Source organism: Ictalurus furcatus, chromosome 12 (assembly GCF_023375685.1).
Source record: "Ictalurus furcatus strain D&B chromosome 12, Billie_1.0, whole genome shotgun sequence".
In the NCBI taxonomy this organism is placed as follows: domain Eukaryota; kingdom Metazoa; phylum Chordata; class Actinopteri; order Siluriformes; family Ictaluridae; genus Ictalurus; species Ictalurus furcatus.
Window position 1 is genome coordinate 6,097,690 of NC_071266.1, and position 23,707 is coordinate 6,121,396.

A 23,707-nucleotide genomic window follows, 5' to 3' on the forward strand; every position below is an offset into this window, starting at 1 on the left:
GCCAAAAGGTTACACAGTTCAAAGATCAGAGGTCACATGGTTTAAGAGGTTGAAAGGGTTAGGCACTTAGGAGAAGAGCTGCCCTAAGGTCCTGCCTCAAAAGAGGCTTTTCATCTAGCAATAATTGAGTGTGATGAGGTGCGGCTGTGTGTTCGAGACGAAGGATCAGGCGTGGAGCGATTTTATCTTTTTCCAGCCGAACTGGATATATTAAATAAATACCATCCATACTGGAACATCCTGGTTGTTACTAACCTCCTGTATCTGCTGTAACCTTTCCTCTAGAGAGCTGAGCGTGTCCTGCTCGCGCTTCAGTTTCTCCAGACGGGCGATCAGCTCTGCCGCAAACGCAGACGGCTTCACTGGAGCCATCTCTTGCGGCAGTCGCTGCGTCCTCTACAGGCGAGACGAGGAAGAACGAGTTAAGAGTGAGCTGCTCGCCATCACCATGAAAGGTGCAATGCAGTAACAACAAATTTAATTATTACTGAAAATAAAAGTTTCATCTGTAGTAGTCTATGGGACCAGCTGTAAAAAAAATAAATAAATCTGGTTGCACACTTAAAACATTTTGGAGTCCTTTCTCCTCAGGATAGTTACTATGGTTTGCCTTCGTATGCAAGAGAAGGATTACACTCTACTGTTTGGTCTTAAAATGAACCAAGAGGGCGTATCAGGGGTTTTACATCGCTATACAGTATAAGAGTGTGCGTTTCTTTATAGTTCCATCTCAAGCTATTGACCTGACCCTGAATCCTCCAACACTCTTCATTTCTCACTTCTCCCCTTCTTACTTTAATGGCAACTGCCAAAAGTACCGCCAGCCTTGGGCAAGAGAGCTGGACTGACCAATACACACACACACGCACACACACACACACACAAAAACATGCACACACACCCACCACCCATGCCATCAGCATGGAGGCTCTGAAGTCAGCCAGCTTCAAAGAACCCTTGTCAAACATCAAACACACGCAAGGAGTGGGGGCGAAGGGGGTGTGGGGGGCGACACAGGCTTTTAAATCCCAGAATAAAAGCCAGATAGACAGAAAAAAAGAGCAGGGGGACAAAATTAAAAGAAGAGGAGAAAAAAGGGAGGAAGAGGGCAGAGAGAGAGAGATGGAGAGAGAGGGATGAGGCTGGAGAGTGGGGGCTGTAGGAGATCACAACGTGAAGAAGTAATCTATTTCCTGACCGTGAATAAGCCACGTCAGGACAGTTGTCCCAGACTTTGAGAGGTTTTTAAAACAGTTTTGCCCCATTTCCTGTTTTTTTTTTTCTTTTCTGTGCAAAGAAGAAAGAGTGTAGAAGTTTCCGGGCAAACTTTTGCCTCGGGGTGCAGTCCATCACTGTCTAAATTCACAGAAAATAGTTCTTTTTCTTTTTTTTTTTTAAAAGAATTGCCACTGTAACCTCCGACCTTAGTGAACACTCAACCCCAAAAGCAAGTCTCCAAACAACTCCTGCTACCAAATACACCATGCTGAGCCCTACACCATGGGGAGATCAGAGAGAGGAGAGGGGTGGAAAGAGGAGGAGGTTTACTGCGACAAAAACACACGGAGTAGAAAGGAGGGGGGGTTGGTTTGGGGTTTGGTTCTCGGCTGGAGGTTGTCACCAAAGAAGCCACACAAGCCGCCTGCCTGCATTCAGCCTCTGATCAAAGGGTGCTGAGAATCGACTCCTGCTCTCACTTCCAGATCCTGACCACTTGACCCCTGCGCTTCGCCCTTCCTCCTCTTCCCGTCCTTCAGTTGCATCATATCAATTTAGAACCGGAATCCAAATCTAAAATCCGAATCGAACCTTTATCTTTATCTTCAAACAGCAGCAGGGATGCGAGAGTGTTATTTCTATGGAGATACACGGGGGGGGCTGAAAGAGGGGAGGAGGGGGAAAAATGCATATGCTAATGCAGGCTTTCATTTGTAGCCTTTTATATGAAAATGAGCGGAAGAATATAATATTCTGTCAAAACACGAGCTTGGAGAAATAGAAACAGTGCTCCCACTTGGGGGAGAGGTCCCAGCTGGCAGTGGCGGGAGTCACTGATCTCAGAGGAAAGAGAGAAAGGGAGAATGAATCTTACCGGAAAGTGGGGGAGCGAAACTTGTCCGTTGATCTTGACGCTCCGGTGCATCTCCCGCTGTAGCTGTTTCTTCGTGCCCAGCTTGTATGGCGGGATCCCGTCCCTGTTCAGAAAAAAAACAACAATGATAAGACCACGAGACAACAATCTTCAGACTAAACACTGCATTAAGTTTCAATTCTACGAAGTACAAAAGTAAGGCTCGTTTGGTTTGGACGCGACCTGCTGACCCATTATGTTTTATTATTGGAGAATTTTTTTCTTGCTTTGAAGGCCGCATACCACAGCCTTCTCCCTTGACAGCAGATCCAGTAACCCTTGCCTTTACTGCACTTTCCCCACCCCCTGTTTCAGTTTCTACAACATTAAGGGCATTAGCAACACAACACACCTCTCCTTAATGATTTTAGATGGGACCCCGGGGGCCACCGTTTACTGCCTAACGTCAACATCGGCGGTCTGTCCCCTGCCGAGGGCATGAGAGAGCCATCAAAGGCCAGAGCAGTCCTTTTGCAAACACAGAGCTGCTCGGCAGGGGGTCACTTTCTGATTGCTAATCCTAAAAACACGCAGAGAGACTTAATAACGATGCTGATGAGCTCGTTCGGAAGTGTTCTGCATGGAGGGATGCTTTTAACCATTTGGACAGTGATAAGACGTGAACGACATTAAACATTTAGGACCAGCGAGTGAGCGAAAAGCCTGACGTTTTCCTTCAGTCGAGATGAAACGCGCTAATCGGCACGTTTCCGTTTGTGATTTGTCTGTGTCCGAATGCATTTTTGTCAACCGCTGTTTCAGTATTTACATCTGAACTCTATGGAGCATGACCTATCCTGAACACTACTCTCTCTCTCTCTCTCTGTCTGTCTGTCTCTCTCTCTTTGAAATCTCACACTCATGCGCATATGCGCTCCCTGCCATCTTCATTTGGCAACAGCATCTCACGGCTCCTCTGATCTCAGCAACATCAAAAGCTCAGTTTGTAAGATAAGGTAATGTTTGAAGTTGGCACTGCCGCATTCCCTAGAGTCCAAGTACATCCATAAATAAGATATAAGCATGGAAAAAAAAAAAGAGAATGAGGCTAAAATCACCCCTAACCCGGGGTTTTATGCCTTTATCTCAAACGGCGATTCATATTTGTGCTGCGCCTTTTAAACTGTCGTAGATATCACATTGTTCAAGCGATAGAAGAAGAAAAAAAACCCACGTGAGACTTATTTCATGAAACAGCCAAAGAAATCGCTAAACTCCAACCATCTGTGAAGAACTTGGCAGGACCCTTTAGCTTCAACAGTTTTATCGCTAGTTTGTAATACTTCAGTGAATGAAAATAGTTTTATTCATCCATACTCCAAATGTAGACTGATTGAGCTGAATGGAAAGTTCTGAGAGAAATTGTTTAGTAGTTCAACAACAACAACAACAACAACAAAATAATTCTAACAGGATCGAAAACAATAACCGAAAGCTAATCAGTTAGCCGAGATCATGCTACATGCTACACGTGTGGCTGTTAGCCACGTTAGCGGTTCTGGGAGAATTCCTTCAATGGACCGCATTTCTCAAGGATGAATACCAGTAGCCTCCAATTAGCATTATGCAAATGACATCATGCTAATTAGGGGTTACTAGCGCTCAGCTGGAGTTAGTCGTGTTAGCAGTGTGTATGCACTCCTACTTTTTAAAAGCGTGCAAACCAACACAAACAGATGGATTAGCGATACGGATAGTCTGTTCCTCTCTATAATTTGAAGTTCTTTAAAAACCACAGCAATGTTGGAGTGAATGAAAGTAGGCTTCTCTTTTTCTCTCTTCAGGGGGAAGCCATACATGCCCCCACCAACAATTCAGTCGTGCAACTAATTTTCAAAGCGGTCCGAGTTGCTCTCACAATCCCCCCCCCTCTTTCTCCCTCCAGAAGCTCTGGGAGCCAAACAATGGGCCAAGAGCGCCATTCAGCTCGGCCTTTCATCCTCTCTGAAACCACGTAAGGCTCCTTTGAAAAAAGGAGGGGGGCTGGATTGTGTGTGTATATATGTGTGTGTGTGTGTGTGTGTGTGTGTATGTGTGTGTGTGTAGGATGATGAAAGGGTTAGGGGTCACGATGAGGGAGTGTGATTTTAATCCCAGCATTGGGAACCCCAGGTGAGTCGTCTGCGGGTCCAGGAATGAGGTCTATGCGCTCGTCTACGGCTGCCGACCAAACGTGCTCTGACACTCGATCTCATCGCGCTAAGGCTGCTGGGAAACCGCAGCGGTGCCGAGTGGGCAAAGCCTCACTTTCAAGCTACGCCAAAGCCCCCTCCCTCCTTCTCCCACTCTCGCTGAGACGGACTTAAGGGCTAATGGCTAATTTTACTGCACAGATTTGAGAAAAGGGAAACACTGAGATAATGATGAGAAAAAAAAAACAGCCACGATGAAATGAAAAAAGGTGAAGATTGGGAAAACATCACACAGTCCTGTAATTTGAGCGATATGCTAAATCTAAATCGGAGCCCTTTTAAACTTAGCCTGTGTGGCCATCCAAATCCGATCTACACCAAACATCAGCAGGAAGTCCAGCAGCACTAAACGTTCCCTGGTGCTATGATGGTTTCTAAAGATTTCCAATTTCAAAAGGTTTTTACCATTTTCCCAGATTTTTCTGTGGTTTTATTAGTTTGTACTATAATAACCTAAGGGTTACCGTATGCCAAGCCAGCATTACTGTTAACGCAGCCACACCTGTAATGTTCTAAACTGTTAAAACTATGTATAACTTTTGTACCATAGTTGTTTGAAACGAGAACAAAGGTGTCACGGGTGGTGTTTTTTTAACCCTCAGTTTCTTTGTGCAGTATTTTGTACGAAATCAAATTCCACACTTATCTCTACTTCCCGTACCTACGCGAGACACTGCTCTCAAAAAGTCCACCAAAGTCCTTCCAATTCCTGTTTCTTGCCAATCTTTCTCTAATCACAGTACAGCTGTTACACTGTCATAACAGCTGTCGTAACTGCCTTTGCACTTCATTCTTCGCACAAATGGACGTCTGTTGAAACCTTTTCTTCTTTAAACCAAACGGAGGATTGATGAAAAACGTCAAACCAGGGGTTCGAGCCAGAGGGGAATGAAGCAAGAGTGTGTTTTGATGGACGTAGCACTTACACACTGCTGTCGGTCATGGACATGGAGTCGTCAGTGGTGGCGTCGCTGGACACCTCGCTGTCGTTAGCGCTGCTGGCTGGAGCCACGACATGACCCGAGTTCACAAAATACGGACTGGCCGGGTCTCCTCGTTTCTGAGCCCTGAAAACACAACGGGTCGTCAGTATACGCTCAGGATATTAAAGTTGTTGCCATTAGTACAACTCAGCATACGCTCTCTCTTTGTTCAGTCTTACCAGAAAGACAACCGCTAACATGTAAAACTCCAATATCAGTACATTGATTCAAAATGGATTCAGGCTGTATGTGCAGACTACAGACAAACTATCGAACTCTTAAGTGAACTTTTGTTCGGTAAGATTCAGGTGTAGTGACGCGGTGATATGATATCAAATTCTCAAATCTGATTGCGCGGAGGGTGTTGAGTCACTTTCTGTAGTCCTGGCTGCAAGCAAAATCACAGGTTTATATATTAAATGTGCATCTTGGTTATGGTTTCTATAGTAACGGCTCCTTCGCATGGACTTCACTTCGATTTGCACACAAATCAGTGTTGCTAATGAATTCACTTATTTATTTAAAAAGGTATAACGGTCGATATGACCACGGTTTCTGTAAGGAGGATGGTGCTTCGATGTTCTTTTAACATTTATGGAAGGAGTCTCCAGTGTCAGGGCTTTTCAACTGATAAGTCTTCAGGACCTCTCGGTTTCTCTGTAACATGACGAGCTGCATTGTTTTTCTTATTATATTAATAGGAAGGAAAAAATAAATAGGCTGGAGAGCGGAGCAACTAATACGAGTGATATTAAACATCATTATTTTATCATTACATTTAATATGTAAGTGTTATTAATTAAGAAAATAAAACTGGCCATCATTTTGACAATTTGATCAATCTGCGGTGGTATAAAAGGAATAAAGTCCACCTCACACAACCCCGTCGCTGATTATTTTCCTATAACAGCACAGCTTACAAATTACACAGGCCAACCCATATTAGTTGCAGTATCAAGCTGATTCGGAGTTTAGATTCGAAGTTTAGACAAACTCCTCGCTTTGGACTGTACTTTCAATCATCACAACACACACTGCTTGTCGCATCACTTCCTTTACCGCTGACGTATGATGAAACTGCGCACATGACCCTTTATCACATTTCTTTATGAGTACCTCTCTCTATCTCTCTCTCTTTCAGTATGTCAACAACCAACAACCACTTCCCCTACTTCTGCTGTCTACACCCCCACCTCACTGTTTGGGTTGGATCAAAAAGTTTCCCGCACTCTTCTACTCCAACGCTTTGCTTTCTCTTTCCACCCCTCCCTCATTCTCTCCCTCTCTCTCTCTCTCTCTACTTTTTTGTCTTTCTCTTCTCTCCTGCTGTGCTGCATTCCTGTTTCCCTGGCAGAAAGAAGGGAGGGGAGAGCAAGAGAGAGAGAGAAAAAGAGTGCTGAACTTTATGAGAAATGCCTACTACACCGGGTCATGTGTGAAAAGAGGAGACAGAGAGAGACAGAGAGAAGAAAGTAGAGAAAGAGAAAGAGAGAGAGGCACAGCATGACTAAAACCATAAGCCCAAGTTTGACCTCCTACTCTACTGTGCACACACTCAGCTGGGCCTTCTCTCTCTCTCTCTCTCTCTCTCTCTCTCTCTCTCTCTCCCTCCCTCTCTCTGGCTTAATCTCTATCAGAGATATTTTTTAGAAAGAGATAAAAGGCAGAAGTAGGACCGGCCAAAAAGCAGCGAGATACAGGATTCTAAGGGAGAAGGAGCCTCTTTAGAAGAGGGGGTGGGGGTGGGGGGGGATGTCTGAAATTAGTTCCACATGTGTCAGATAAAAACTCCATCACACACAGAGTTGGCGCAGGCCGTGGGGAAAGAGGAGGGATGTGCCTCCCCCTCACACCCCCCAAGTCGCTCTTACACTCTCTCTCTCTCTCTCTCTCTCTCTCTCTCTCTCTCTCTGTCCCTCGCTCTCAGTGAAAACACCAGCAGGAAGAAGCAGAGATGCCCTTATGTCAGCGACACCCCCCATCCTCCTCATAACAGCAGCGGCAGGACACTTTGTCTCCACTGAGACACACACACACACTTTGTCTATGTACTGGCAGCCACACACACACACACACACACACAGAGTTTGGAACCATTTGGTCATGCTTCTTGCTTAAGCTCTTTTCATCTGCCCACTTTTTAAAATCCAGAAAAAGAGCGGCCGCGTTCTGTTTACTCCAGTGATCTGTCTTTAAGACACAACAAAGGACTGGGGGAAAAAACTTCAAGTGCATTGCGATGTAATTGTTTCCAGATGTCTCTCGCTTTATTGTGTGGATGTACTAAGACCAGCTCGGTCAGTGCTATTAAAACCAGGCTTTGATTGAAAATCATGCAGAAAACCCAGAGTTCTTTCTTTCTTTTTTTTCTTCTCTTTTTTTTTTTTTTTTTTAACGTGGAGCTCGGTGTCAGTGCGGCGCAGCTGCGTTTGGAAACGTCTGTGGAACAGAACACAAAGGCTTCCTTGAAAACTTCTTATCTTTCATCTTGGACCAAAACTAAAATATCTTCCTTCTGCAGCTCAAGTGTGAGTGTGTGTGTGTGTGTGTGTGTGTGTGTGTGTGTGTGTGTGTGTGTGAGTGAGAGGAGGAGAGAGATGTGAAAGAGAAAGAGAGAGAAAACCAGACACAGACACACATTCAGACACACAAACACACACACACACCAATTTAAAGCACTTCAACAGCATAACTAATGAGTGTGGAGTGAAAGGCTGTCCCTAAACATTAGTGTACATACATACACACCACAGTAAAAGAGTGCTGAGTATCGGGTTTGGGCTCAAAACCGCAAAGTCTGACTTCAAAAAGCGCAAAGCAGACCACCAGATGGCTGCATTCAAGAGTGCCATAATTTCACATCCATGAAGGTTTTTAAGTCGTCCGGGGCAGATCATTGAATCGTCTTGTAGTGCTAAGTCAAAGCAGATGGACTCGTGTTTTAATCGTAGTGATGTTTTGCAACACATTCCTGTGTGGTCGTTCTTTTAATTTTATATCCATGATCTGTGGTTTTTAATTATTTATTTATTTACTTATTATTTGTCCAGGACAGGTCATAGAATTGTCTTGTAGTGGTAAATGGAAGCAGTTGGCGTGTTGGTGTTTAAATCTCCATGATGTTTTGCCACCGGTTTTCCGATACAAGTCTAGCCACGCTGACTTCTGGTGACTTGGTTTATAGGCTAATAACCTGCTTAAACAAATGAAATCAGTGGGGCTGGATCTGCTGCCTTCGATTTCATACAAAAAAAAAGTCATTAGAAAGGACTCAACCCCTCACTCAACCTTCATACCGTTCATATTTCACCACATAATTGCACTTCAAAATGACAAAACAGACCACCAGATGGCTGCAGCTATTATGCAGGTATTAAATTGTCTAGCAGGAGTGTTATCCAAGATAACGTCGTTGTAAAAACGTTTCCCCCGCTTTCTGTGTCATCGGTATCATCTTTTGGCGAAGTCGACTCACGTATTCTTGGCTTGTCTTCTGCGACTTGCGAGCTGATGTTTGTGTTTACCCGAGAGCGAGGTTATGAATTCATCATATCGTCTAGTAATAGTAAGTCAACCTGATTGACTTGCAGACCTTTCAGCGCTTGTTCTTCGCCTGAGGAACAACTGATGAAGCCAATCACAAATCATCACACATGGGCATTTATGTACTTTAATAGCTTACTAACCCAAAGTCACAAAGCGGACCATAACTTAACATGTACACGTAGTCATCATTATTAAACAACTATTCTAACAACAGCCAATGAACTGTCTAGTACAGTAGTAAGCACAGGCAGATTGATTTGTTTTAGGATAGGAAAGTCTTGAAAGACTGATAACACAGGATCTGATAAAACCTCTCTGATGATCTGATCTGTGACTAAACAAATCTAGTCATGTTGACTTATATATAAATGAAAAAAAATGACACATCACACGCATTCTGTTTCTGTTAGGACTTATGGTAATCTATCAAGCATATTTATTGATTTCTTTTTACCTGCAGTCTGCGGTGCGCAGAGTCATGGTGGCGCGCAGCGTCTCGGCAGACAGCCCGACCACAGCCGCCAGCGCTTTGGCCTTCAGCTCGCCGCAGCTCCACTCCTTGTCCTCGATTAGCGGCGGCAGGTAGCCGCACACAAGCTCGAGGCTCGCCAGGCCGCCATGCGCGTGGGCGTGGCCGGCGCACGCCGCGTTCTCGCCGCCGGAGCGCACGTAGTCCAGGTAAATGTCCGAGGTGAGAAAAGCGCGGTAGGCGCTCTCCTCCAGTCCGCCCTCGATCTCAGTCTGGGCCTGGTCGAACATGCGGAGCTCGATCCGCTGCTTCTTGACGCTCTCGCGGATGCAGGCGCGCGTCGCTGCACGCAGGTGCTCGGCCACCACGCCGCGACCCTCCACGTAGCGCTTGTAAATGGCTCGCGCCACGCGGCGCGTCTTAGCGTCCTGCAGGTCCATCTGCCGAAAGCCGTTGCACGCGAACCAGAAGTCGAGCGCGTCCTCGCAACGCTCACGCTCCAGGAAAGTCCGGAACAGGTGCGCGCCGTCCTGGTCGGCCAGCAACGAGCGCAGCGACTTGGTCCACCGTGCGAGCGGCGAGTCTGGCGACGCGCTCCCTTCCGGCTCGCCCAGGCCGTCCTCATCCCTCCGCGGCGCGCGCGCCGATTTCACCGCGTTCTTGATTTTCATATAGGCGGACGGATCGCAACGCGACAACGACGACGACGCCGCCTCCTCCTCACCCTCTTCTCCCGGTACCGGTGGACGGGGCGCGTCTTCCCGGAAGCTGGTGGTCACGGGCTCAATGAGCGCGCGACTCATGGCTCCGTTGTCCTCTCCGCGCGCCTGTAAGTGCACCTCGGATCACTTCTCAGGGGCGACCGGAGCCGAGCAGCGTCGAGCGTCTCTGTAACACAAACACATCGAGTTTCACTTCAGAAACACTTCGAAGGGCGCGTGAGCAATGTTGAGCATTTATTAAATAACATCAGAAGATCTCGAGACAGGTAAATGTCAATGCACAGAGAAATGCTTGCCCATGATCCATCCATAAGGCTACAAGAAAACTTTTTTCTCTTCTGCCAACCAGTGTGACAGATGTGGACTGATCGTTTGGACTCAACAGAGTGAGTCAAACCCGCTCTCTATCCATCTCTTTTAATCCAAACATCCCCGTTATGTCCTTGTTATGTCATTCAATTTACTAAAGAATCACAATTGAGCTGTTTTATAGTCGTGTAGGCTACCTTAGCTGATATAGGGTGTAGGACAGATGAGACAGATGTTATAGCACCCCTTAAAGTGACCCTACATGTGATTCATAGGTCAATACAAGAAGTCAAAATGACTCATTGCTTCACTGTCAGAAAATATAACAGACTATCAAGTGTCTCCTTATCTTATAGAAAGCGCTGCTTGTTTTTGGTTTTGTCTCAGAGCCTCATGAGACACAAGCGTGTTAGACACACCGCTTTCCTTGTGCATATCGTTATCGATATACTAAATCCCAACATGAAATATCGCGATGATGCACAGTATCGTCCTGACCGTCACTCCTAAAAAGTGCATCTCTAAACTTTTTGAACTTGCCATGTTGCTTAGAAACAGTGATCAAGTGGTACTACTCAGGGAGATCAAAGAGTTTTAGCCTAATAACACACCTCCAACCTATAAACAAAAACATTCGTGCACTGTAGTCATGGGTGAACATAATAGCCGCGAGATAAACACATAAACAGCCTGCAAATGAAAACTTGCAATGCAGCTCAACAATCCTTACTAATATAATACAAAGTATCAAACTATATCTAAAGACAAGGCATTCGAAGCAGTTGTCATAGCAACACATACACGCGCGCGCACACACACACACACAAACCATGCATTTCACGTTCGTACCATATTTTCATCACGCCGCAAAAAAAAAAGAAAGAAAAAAAAACAGTGAAGAAACGTGCGGAGTTGAGGTCTAAACACAACGCAGTCCCGGGGTTTCAGCCTTAAATTAACGTGATCCGGTAATCCAGATTTTAAATCTAATACGGTATAATCCAGGAAAATGTTCCTCTCGTGCGTGGAATAAGCAGTATATCCGTGCAAAAATAATGGACAGATGTGAGGGAAGTGTGTTCTCATTGAGACAGAGAGAGAGAGAGAAGAGAGAGAGAGAGAAGACGCTGCTGCTCCGCTCGTGTTCCATTCAGCAACTGGTCTGAAGTAAAGCATGCCGTGGATCCTCCTCTCTCTGAGCAGAGGAGGTATCAGAATATCAAAGGGTAGTACTACACACACACACACACACGCACACACACACACACACACCTCCTCTCAACGTCAAAACGAAACAAGGGTTGCCAGGTCTGTATAATTCTTACTATAGTATTTTACACACACACACACACACACACACACACACACACACACACACACACACATGTATATATAGGAATAAAGCATATAAAAAAGTTTCCCATCCCCAATGATAGAAGGCTATATTGAGCACAATGTGCAGCTACCCTACAAAGATTGAGCTATTTCTGCCATGCAGTTTGATGTGGTGTATGCAAGCGAAGATATCTAGGTTAAGCAGCAGTCAAAAAGATTTGTGCGGTCGATAACAGTATTGAGTATGCAGGGATTTGTCATAAAGAAGTGAACACAAAGTACTAGTGCTTGCACTAAAAAAAAAAAAAAAAAAAAAAAAACTACAAACAAACACTATTCAATCATAGAAATCGAAGAAAACACTTCTTCTTATCCACTTTTTCATTGTGGACCGAAAGAGGAAAAGGGGTTATGTATTTTCACATGAATATTTGTATTAGTGTGGACTAGACCTAAGTTTGAACCAGTTCTATTGATCATAGATTTTTTTTTTTTGCTCTTGTGGACTTCTTTTTGTTGACCATTTAATCCATTCTTCACCTAGATTAATTCACGTTGTCTTTTGGGATGCCATGGAAAACAAATATATACAGCACCCCCTTTACTAACAGTGTTCTCTGTATATTTTGTGTATCATTTTCCATGGATTAATCTCCATTTGGAGTACAGTTCGGGGTTGATTGATTGGTGATTAGTGTGGACAATCTGGCAACCTGGTCGTCCATAATGAAGCATGAAACCTCTTACAAAGACCGTAAGTCTATTGATAGAGGGTATATATTTATTTGGATCCCCATGCTCATCATACTCATACTACTGTATGAAACAGTTTACCAACAGGTGGCGCTATATTTTGCTGTAATATGGTAGTAATGGAAATGATGGCATTCATGATGTCAATAAGAATTCATACTGTACAAATAATCTAATCTAATATATTATAATATAATATAATAAATGTATATGCCAAATATTAAATATATTTTATGATTTACTTTATAATAACACGTCACTTTAGTAATAATATTAACCAGCATTAACCATGCTAATATAACTAGACCTGCCTAATATATTCATGTCTAGTATATTTTTATTCTGTTACTCTTAATGAACCTCAGGAAGACTAATAAAGCATCCAGATATTACATGTACATTCCTGTTTTCCTTTCACCACCTCTCTGGTTTTGAAGTGTTTAGCAGTAACTGACCTGCTCCAGGCTATTTTAAAACAAGCTGTGGTATGAGACGTTATACCAAGAGCACTTCAAAGCATGTCACACCTCCCACCCAGGTCCCGGAACAAATGCGTCTTATAATGTCACACTTTTATTAGCCAATACTAGGCCGTAAAATGATAACATGGAAGTGGTTCGCCCTATAACACTTAACGCCTGCTTTGCTAAGTTGTTAGATGGTGGCACATAATGTGGGTGGCAGGATCTTTTTAAGCTATAGAGTGTTTTATAGGATTATCAAAGACCTGCAGTAGAGATTGTTTAGCTGCCTGAGGATCTTTGCTGGTACCAGTAAAGTCAGAAGGATTGACTTGCAAATCCATAGTAATTTGCACTACTGAATTTCGATTGACGACTTACAAAGACCAAGGTTAGGGTTAGGAATTGGTATAACATTCATAACTCCTTCTTACAACGAACAAAACGAAATTCAATCACATCACCTTGTTTAAATTCTTTCGAATTTCTAGCAAGATCCTGTTCCATGACTGGAACCCCAAATACAGTGCAGTGCATTAATTCAACATGAACATGAGGTAAAATTTTTAAAAATAATAGTCCAAAATTCATTGTGGCAAAAGAAGCAAGGTTGTACTGCAGACAACTTCCCTCAGTATCACTGCAGAGAGAGAGAGAGAGAGAGAGAGAGAGAGAGAGAGAGAGAGATTCTACCCCATGCTACTTCAAAGCGTATATTGTTCCTTTGATGTTCAACACAAACTCTAAAGACCAAGATAGATTTAAATACTCGAATCTGCACATAGATAGATTGATAGCCGAGCTGTAGCTTGTCTTTATCCTTAAAATTGTTAAAATGATACAAACTTCAGTTTAATTACGCAAATGATCATTCCGGCCATGTATATCATGGTGAACATTCTTTTTTATTTGTTTTTTGTTGGAGTATGACTTCTATGGGAAAAAAAAAATCTGTAGGCCTACTTACTTTACTTCTAATTTTAAAACGTTATTTCTACAGTAACACTTCACCACCACAACATTTCGATTTTCTCATTAAAAATCCCAAAATCACACTACAGTACATAGGGTACAAAGGAATGGCTTCTACACCCTAGGTAGTCCACTAAATCTTAACCCACACACCAGTGTCTGTCTCAGTTCAGTGAGCTGGCTATGAAGAAAATGTGTTCCTAACCCATGCATGTGCACCTGTTGGCCATTTCATGGCCATGGTGCGAAGGAGAGGGAACTGCAGTGTAGCCCTTTTTTTCCCCCCTGATGTTGACCTCTCACTGACCCTTTTGTAATGTCCGGGCCATTTTCACAGGGGAACCCCAAATGTTTGAAAAGCCCGGGACAGAAGGTGAGAGAAACCACAGCGGAGTGGCCGTAAAACGAGGTTACCGAAAGGCTAATTTGAGTCTTGTGCAGTAGAACAAATAAAATGTAACTGATGTCATTCCAGGAGGCAATTAAAGAAATCGTTCACCAACATTTCCCCAAGTGTATGTGAGCGCTGTAGGCAGATTATATTGCTTGGTTTCCAAACAACAATATTATCCAACATTATCCCTATCGATTTATTATGGTGAACCCCCGTTTGGCTAAATACACTTTTATTTATGTTAAAACCCCCATTGCTTGAAACTGTCGTGTTCTATTATCAGATAAGTAAGGAATACAACACATGGTGTGCTGTTGTAGGAAAACAATACATGATTAAGGATTATTTTCCAATAAAAGCCCATCCTGAAGTGTTTTATTCCTCTTATACCACAACAATTTGCAAACAATTTTTTTTTTTATAAATTAGTAAAAGACATGTCATGCTTATTACCATTTTTATGTTTACATTTAATGTTGTTGAAAGTCCACGAAACAAGTTAATTCCAGCTATCACTTTCATTATAGCAGCTATAAACAATCTTTCCTTCACCAGTCTCTCTTCCTTGATATTAATAAGACAAAAAATAAATAAATAAATAAAAATGCAGCTCGTCTTATGACTGAGAAACTGCAAAATACAACGGTCCCCTGAAGACTTTCCTGTTTGTGACAAAGTTAAAGCTTTACCTCTGACTGTGCCCAAAAAGCACTTGCAGAAATCTATATTACAAAAAAATATATTAAAGAAACTCACAAACATTGTAAAAAAAAAAAAAAAAAAAAGAAGTTTGCATGTGGAGCGTCCGCCATACTGTAGAAACGAACTAGAACACATAAACATAAACCTTGTACCTAGTACCTTGTACCTAGAAGTACAATCAGCGCTATTGTTGTAGAAAATTAATCAACACCTCCTGACCAATCAGAAGAGAGAATTCACAGCGCTGTTGTACAGTCTTGCTTATTTCTCACATTCAGTTATCGCAAGATGGAAAAAACATTCTGCTAATAGAACAAGACTATTTCCAGCTAGAAATGAGAAAATAGGTTTAATCATCTTATAATTGTTTTACCGTAATCTCATCGTATGAAATATTAGACATATATTTGACTATATTCTGTATATATTCATTAGCCTCCAAAAATCTTTTCACGCCACTATATTAGTGGCATCAAATAGGGTTAGGAATATGCTGACAGGATCTCAGTATCACAATACACAAGTACACCATACTGACCATCTGTACAGCACTGCTGTTTTTTTGGCAGGTTTGCTAGCAAGATTAGAATGATATATAGCTAGTATTATACAGTATATAGTAAGTATACACTGTATATGTTAGTATTATATAGGCTCATCCATAGTCTTGTGATAAATAATCACTAGAATACATGTTTGAGTTGATTTCAGTTCGTTTGAGTTCAAATTTCGAGTCATTCAAGCCATTTTATGTGGTTCCCTTTGCCTTTTTATTGTTTGTTGTGGGTCATTTTTGTTGGACAAGGCTGAAGTGTTCAGACGGCTTACCCAGACAAAACAATATACAAGATGGAAGGAGCAAAACTCATAATATCATCTTTCGAATGTTTGAAAAGATACTTGACTCAAAGAATACTCCCACCCTCATGCATGACCACCTTTCGTGTTAGAACTGGAGAGTGCAAAGCCACTGCGTCTGCATGCGCCGCCATCTCATCTTTTAAAAAAAAATTATCGTATACATACTGTATTTTTTATTGTATTTTATTTTATTTTTGTACAACAAGCACCACTGAGGTTGTTTCGGCAGAATTTTGTTGTAGTCTGTGTGATGGCAATAAAGAAATTCTATTCTATTCTATTCTACCTTTCATGTTAATGGTAGTTTAGTGGTATAAATGATAAATACTGAATTATGTACACTATCGTTAGGGTTAGGGGTTAGGGTTAGGGTTAGAGTTAGGGGGTTAGGGTTAGGGTTATTACGATAGTGATAAATCTTTTAAAATCAAATCATCTTTACACTTTATCACGATTGTTAATCACTCATTTTCTCAGCTCACGCCATTAAAAATCTTTTTTTTTGTTTTGCCAAATCCATGTTCACCCAAGAAGGGTGAAACACTAGAATTCTAATTGAAACTTTACACATTTTGTTCAGTATGGATCTAAGATGTATGACACCAATGTCGATTATAAGGTGTGACCACATCACAGAGTGAAATCAGTCCTTAACCAAATGCATAACACAATTATGTAATGATCTTTTCTTTAAAGGTGTGAAGGCCATTTCATTTCCAATTTTTGAAAGTTGAAGTATGTCTCCAGGTTGTTTGGGCATTCCTTTAAGTGAAAAACGCACCATTGACACATGTCTAAGTCTGTTATTAATTACTAACCTATTATTCATGGAGAACAAAAAGTGCCACTTGTTGCTTCTAGAAGTGAGAACATTCTTCTCGATGGTAGCACATCAGCACAAGAAGAAGGAGAATAAACAAGCCTTGCCTTCCGAGGTGATTTAAATACGGTGTTAGCAGAAGTGCAGGAAGAAATAGTAGCGAGTTCAAAGGCACGCGAGATTGCAGCTCGGACAGGAGCATGAAAGCTAATAAAGTTAAGTAGGCTTGCGTCTGGGGGAAGGACGAGCATCCTGCTTTGAACAGAGCCTGTGATCAGTCGCCTCCCTCAATTAGTGCATTGTCCACTTGTACTTTCAGCCTGGGGGTTAAACTGCTGGTGCAGGGCTTTGAAGTGCTTATCCCTTCATCTGCAGTCATATGGAGGAAAATCTGCAGGGCAACAATGAAAAAAAAAACCCACAGCACTTCGGCCAGAAAAGAGCAAAACCTTACGGAGAAACAGAAAGGAAGAGCAGGACATGAAGACCAGTGGAGTTAATGAGTGTGAGACAATGAGTTTTAAGGCTATTCCATTGCTATAGTATATATTGGTGACTTACGGACACTTCTAGAAATTGGAAAAAAAGACAAAAGTTGATTTTCTGTGTCATTTTGAACCATTACAAATAACTACGTAGAATAATAAACAGTTTCAATGTTTTCGAATGCGCATATACGTACACAGGTTCTATGTGCAGTATGTCAGTGATATGCAGACATCCCCATGCCAATCTCCCCCATCTCCAATAAATAGCCCGATAGTATTTAACACGTTATTGTCTCAATTTGCATCATCATGTTCTCGGAAATGTATTAAACTGTCAGAATATATCATCAATTAAATCATTAGATTAGCTAGCTAGCTAAGCATGCAGGTTCTATGGCTAAAAGTTCTATGGGTAAAAAATCATCGAGTCAATTTTGTAAGATGGATTTGAGTGATTCTGGAAAATTTTCAGGTTTATAGTAACATACTTGTTCTAATATGTTATTGTTTCTGTAGTAACAGCTCATTCATATTACCTAAGGTTAATAATAAATAGATTTATTTAAAAAAAACAACAACAACAAAAAAAACATGCTATTTAACAAAGAAAAATGTATAATCATTGACAATGATGTTTTCTAAGAGTTTCCAGTGTCAAGCTTTGTAACTGCCTCTGTCCTGAAGACTTTTCCTCAAGGGGAAAGTCTTCAGGACAGAGGATTTAATGCTTTTTTTTATGCTGCGTTTTTTTTTTTTGTCTTATTAACTTCAAGAGAGTATGAATGTGTGAATGTGTATGTGAGTGTGCCCCGCGATGGATTGGCACCGGGGTGTACCCCGCCTTGTGCCCGATGCTCCCTGGGATAGGCTCCAGGTTTCCCCGTGACCCTGAAGAGGATAAGCGGTATAGAAGATGGATGGATGGAACTTCAAGAGAGAAAAAAAAATAAAGGCTGGTAAGGAAATGACTGTTTATAGCTGCTGTAACGTAAGTGATAACTTACTTGTTTCCATAACATTAAATGTAACTAAAAAAGCATGTTTCATTCATTAATCAATGAAAATTTCGAATCGTTGTTAAAAGAGGAATAATACACTTCGGGACATGCCGTTATAGGAAAACGATCCCAGTTTGGAATGGAAATGCACCAACCTGCTGTGGATTATAACAGCTAATTGAGCATCAATGGTTCCTGTTCATCTTCTGTGGCATAATGCTAAATGTACTGAGTGGACACAGTCTGGTACATTCATATGCTTGACCTGACGTCTACAGAATAAAAATAGAAAAACAAAGCAGCCATATTCATAGGGGCCCCATTTCCAGCCCAGACAGAGTGGTAACAATAAGAAATGGGAGAGTGTAAACGAGAGACAGATGAAAATAAGAAAGTGAGAGACAGACAGAAAGATGAAAGAAACCAAGCAAAAGAAGGCAGAACTGAGCTCAGTTGTCAGCAGAATCAGATGGCTTTGGAGCCAGCAGCAGGCAAATATACAATTAAAGTGTGGCGTTAAGACTGGCTTTGAAGTTGGACATGCTTCCTAACGCTCTTACAGTCGCAGAAAGAAGCCATTCATCCTGCTGTTCCAGCCCGTTAACGGGATAGACTTAAAAGGGCCAATTTGAAGAAAATAAGCAGAGTAAACTTTAATTCCGACACCAGATCCGTAGTGGGCGAGTATCATCATAACCGTTAAAGACAAACCTGATTTTCTGTTCAAAGTTACTGATGCATGGGGGTGGGAGTGTGTGTGTGAATGTGTGTGTGTGTGTGTGTGGGGGGGGGGTTATTAGTCTGCGCCCGTGTGTATGAGACAGCTTTTCAGATTAATTACGACTCCGCTCTTCGTTTTTAATGTTGCTAATCGTGTTTTGTGGTGGCTTAAAAGTTTAATAATGTACAGGAATCGTTTTTGATGTTCAGTGGGGGGGAAGGTGGCACAAGAAAACATGTCTTTAGAAGATTAGTCCCAGCAAGTGAGAGCCACAAAGCATTATGGGTTTCAAAATTAGCATAAAAATGTAGAGAATATAACAAATGATGGTGTCCGGGTTTATGCCAATATGAAAGTTTATAGCACAATAACCTTTTCAATCACAGGCGTATTGCTATATATATATATATATATTTTTTTTAAACACAATTTTGTTGAGTTTTGTTCAATTGTTCAGCAGAATGATGACACCGCCTTCTTCAAGAAAGGTACATCTGAATGCAACAGCTGAATACATCTCAACACAAAGGGGCATTTTCATCCCGGGAACTTTAGCGTGTTTCCAACCTAGGCCAATTTTAAACTAGTGGTATTTAAGTAAAATAAGTTTAACACAAGATATCTTCTGAGCCATAAAGATATGGTGGTTTTAGTTCACCAGGAAACCACTTTTCTGGTTCACAGAAACTTTCAAAAACCACTAGCAGCCTGTTGCACCAGCAGAACACTAGTTAAGACAGGGGCTTAGTTATGCATTGAGAGTAGTTAGGGTAAATCTAGCATGGTGTAGAATTTCAGCTGCACCACAGATATTTAACTAGTACAGTAGTCTGTAATTAGATTTTAGATCAAAACTTTGTTGCGCAGACTGACATATTTCACTGTCACCAGCCAATCAGAAACGTGATCTGACATAAACAGGAAATATTACACTCATGATCGAGACATGTCCTTCAAACTTAATCGACATTTGAACACTGCATTTGAAGAACAGTATAATATCGTTTTAAAAACTGTAGTGTATACTACCTTGTCAATATTATTATGTTATGATATTTTGCATGTTAGTCTGTTTGCCTTGCACCTCCAGGGTTAGGGGGTTTGAGTCCACCCTGTGTGCACAGAGCTTGCATGTTCTGCCTGTGATTCGGGGGTTTCCTCCCCCAGTCCAAAGACATGCGCCGTAGGCCGATTGGCTTCTGTAAATTGTCCTTAGTGTGTGAATGGGTGTGTGAATGTGTGTGCGATTGTGCCCTGCGATGGGCTGGTACCCCGTCCAGAGTGTCCCCCGCCTTGTGCTCTGAGTCCCCTGGGATAGGCTCCAGACTCCCTGTGACCCTGTATAGGATAAGCGGTACGGAAAATGGATGGATATTTTGCACTACTCACTATACTGGTAGATATAAAAAATAACCAATTTGTTGCCATAATCCCTCCAGTTTATACGCTCTGTTGCAGACTTTAAATTTCTGCTGGATGTCCAGTGATTACATACCATAACCACTGACATGAAGAAATCCTAAACAGTGCACCTACACGGGTGTCAGTGTAAGTTTTAAAGCGCACCTATTATGGTTTTGAAACGTGCCCAATTTTGTTTTAGAGGTCTCATACAATAAATTTACATGCATCCAAGATCAAAAAACACTTTAATGTGCTCTTAATTTAAATTGCAGCATTGCCTTTTTCCCTCAGTGTCAAAAACGACTCGTTAAATGATTTGTTCTAAAGGATTCATTCTAAACTCCTCCTTTCAGAGAGCATACTCTGCTCTGATTGGTCAGATGTCCCAATCTGTTGTGCTTGGTCTACCGCTGTCAGCGTGTTTCAAAACGGAAACGCCCACTACCGTAACGAGTTTCAGCTCCGTCTGTCCGCGAGAAGCCGATGTAGAAGAGTTTTGGGGCTTTATGTTATAAACCTACGTAGGTTAGTACAGGAAGTAAAGTCTGGAATTAATAAAGACTCATTTCAGCTGTTCAGAATCAGTTCCTTCTTTTGGGAGTCAATAACTCCATTTGTCGTGCACTTTGATTTTTGAAACTATGCAGACTTTTTACATTCACAAACAGCTCTATATACACACTACATGAAAGGTAATATCTGAAAAAACCATAATACTGTAGGTGTACTTTAAGTAAAGTGACCTAGCCTATGTTGAAACACTCAGTAGGTTTACATGGACAACAATAATCCAATATTAACCCGATTAAGACAATACTCTGATTAAGAAACTAGCATGTAAACAGCAATTCATTACCTTAATCCAATTAAAGTCATACTCGAAGTAAACACAAATCGAATTAAGACGTGGAGTATTCCAATTTTAGTCGCATTATGGGCGTTAGTTACAGACATTTAAACACCTGAATCACACTATTAACCTCGTGTGGGAGTTTCCACCGCATTTTGCGAGAGGACACAATCACACACGGCAGTGCTCAACGTTCATTGCTACCGTATGACGGCAAACAAAAGAGCACGGCTGCGTCCGAAACCGCGTCCTTACCTACGATACAGTAGGCGAAATACATGTATCTCAGCTGCTATATAGTAGGTAACGGCTTCAAGCAGTCGTCTATTTGCACGTATAGCATGACAAATAATTAACCGCACTTGAAGCGTTCGTAAAACTGAAAAATTAAAACACCCCAGACTGTATACGGTACCATAACGAAGACCAACTGTATACTGATACGTGAAATTCAGGAGGGAACGTCGGACGGCGTGACGTGGGGAAGTAATGACGTGTGACGTCAATCGCTCTATGTTCTATAACATGTAAAATTGGACATGAAAGGAATATTCTAAAAGCAGCTCATGTAAACACCTTAATCACAATATTGTCTTATTCAGAATAAGGTCAATAATTAGATTATTGCTGTCCATGTAAACGTAGTCACTGACAAATTTTTACGAACGCTTCAAATGCAATTAATTATTTGTCATGCTGTACGTGCAAATAGACGACTGCTTGAAGCCGTGAGCTGCATCCCAAACCGCGTACTTACCTACTATATAGTAGCCGAGATACATGTATTTTACCTACTATATACATGTATTTCTCCTACTTTATAGCAGGTAAGTACGTGGTTTCGGACGCAGCCGTGCTCTCTTGTTTACCGTCAAACGGTTGAGCTCTGCCGTGTGTGATCGTGTCCTGTCGCAAAATGCAGTGAAAACTCTCACACGACGTTAGTAATGTGATTAAGGTGTTTACATGTCTGTAATACACGTCGATAATGCGACTAAAACAGGAATACTCCACATCTTAATTCGATTAGTGTATGACTTTAGTCAGATTAAGGTAATTAAAAATCGCTGTTTACATGGTAGTTTCTTAATCAGAGTATTGTCTTAATCGGGTTAGTATTGGATTATTGTTGTCCTTATAAACGTAATGAATGTCACTTACACTTAGACCTCCCCTGTCTGTAACTGATATAAATATCACGCTTGAAATATACAACCTCTTTTTCATCAAAAAATGTTTTCGCTTTGCAAAATAAATGAATAACCTACTTCGCTGCCGTCACTGCTGTTTTTTTTTTTTGTTTGTTTTTAATAATTTGTTCAGTTGCCTGAATATCATTGTTCTGAATATCACGACATATTGTGTAAGTAAGAAATACATGTTATTCTTGGCTGTTACAGGAAAATAATCATTAGCAGGTGATGCTTCCGTGTGAAACGGATTTACTGTTACCGTCCCGACCTGACTACCTTCCGATCACACTTTCTGAAGTCTTTTTATTCCTGTTATACTGACCTTTTTTTTTTTTTTGCCAACAGTAACATTTTGTGTTTATTAAAGAATCACATTGTTTGTTTTTATCCATGTACAGTTACATGTAGCATTGTGGAACGTTTTGTGGACCTGTTATCGTTTATGTTATAGCAGCTATAAACAGAATTCCCTCACTGGCCTCTCTTTTTTCACTCTCTTGAAGTGAACAGGCAAGAAAATGCAGCTTGTTCGGGAGAAACTGGAAAGCTCAGTGTTGTTTCCTGAAGACTTTCCTATGTCAGAAAAGTTACAACGTACTATCACTGGAGACTCCTTACAAAAACACTAAATAAACATCTTGTAGAAAATGAACCATTTTAACAATAGTACACTTTTTGCAATCTGTGTCTGTATGAATTAGCTGTTAATATAGAAACAATAACATATTAGCGCATTTATTAACTTAAACTTTGCAACTGGAAGTGTTGCTGCTATAGAAAATCAGTTAATACCTGGTGTATATATTCTGCTGTATATATATATCACCATTTACCATTTAGTTACACCTATATACACAAGTCTAACTGTTTAAAAAAAAAAAAAAAAATGTAACATTTTAATCCTTTCAGAGCTTGAAGCTCTCAACTGATTTCAGATGGAAGAAAAAAGAACATGACATCAGAGAGAGAAAGTCCTTTGACCTCTTTCTGACCAGTTTGAAACCTCTCTCTCCAGAGATTATCCTCCTCTTTGGACAGCAAAAGAGAGAGGGAGATAGAGAGAACTGCTTTGAGATTAGACGAGTCGTATCGGGAGATGGAAGCTCATGTCAGCCTTTTTTGCAGCTGTGGAGAGGCACCATGTTTCTAAACACTTCAGAGAGCAAGGTGGAGTGGAGAGAGAGACAACAAAGCCAGGCACCAGGTTCAGAGCAAGCCTCCAAGAAGCTAGCTGCAAACATATTCCCTCTGAAATCATCAAGTAAAACAGGTCCTGATGTCCCAACATGCTTGACATGTTTTTTTGTTTGTTTGTTTGTTTGTTTTTTGGTTCTTTCATCTCAATATGAAACTGAGGCATGCATTGGGTGAAAGAAATATTTTTGAGTGAGGAGAAAAACAAC

At 41.5% G+C, this 23,707-nt stretch overlaps 1 protein-coding gene across 2 annotated transcripts in view; it reads right to left on the bottom strand.

The window, feature by feature from the left end:
• LOC128615330 (axin-2-like) overlaps positions 1–23,707 on the bottom strand; it is a 308,706-nt gene that overhangs the window by 7,887 nt on the left and 277,112 nt on the right. Inside the window, exons 1-5 of one of the 2 annotated variants that reach the window (XM_053637308.1) lie at positions 11,202–12,467; positions 9,307–10,209; positions 5,250–5,390; positions 2,093–2,195; positions 256–396 (exon numbers count right to left, since the gene is read on the bottom strand). In XM_053637308.1, coding sequence (XP_053493283.1) covers positions 256–396; positions 2,093–2,195; positions 5,250–5,390; positions 9,307–10,124 — 1,203 coding nt within the window. In that variant the 5' untranslated portion in view covers positions 10,125–10,209; positions 11,202–12,467. Of the gene's footprint in view, positions 1–255; positions 397–2,092; positions 2,196–5,249; positions 5,391–9,306; positions 12,468–23,707 lie in introns of those variants that run through there. The other variant, XM_053637309.1, reaches the window with a different exon arrangement.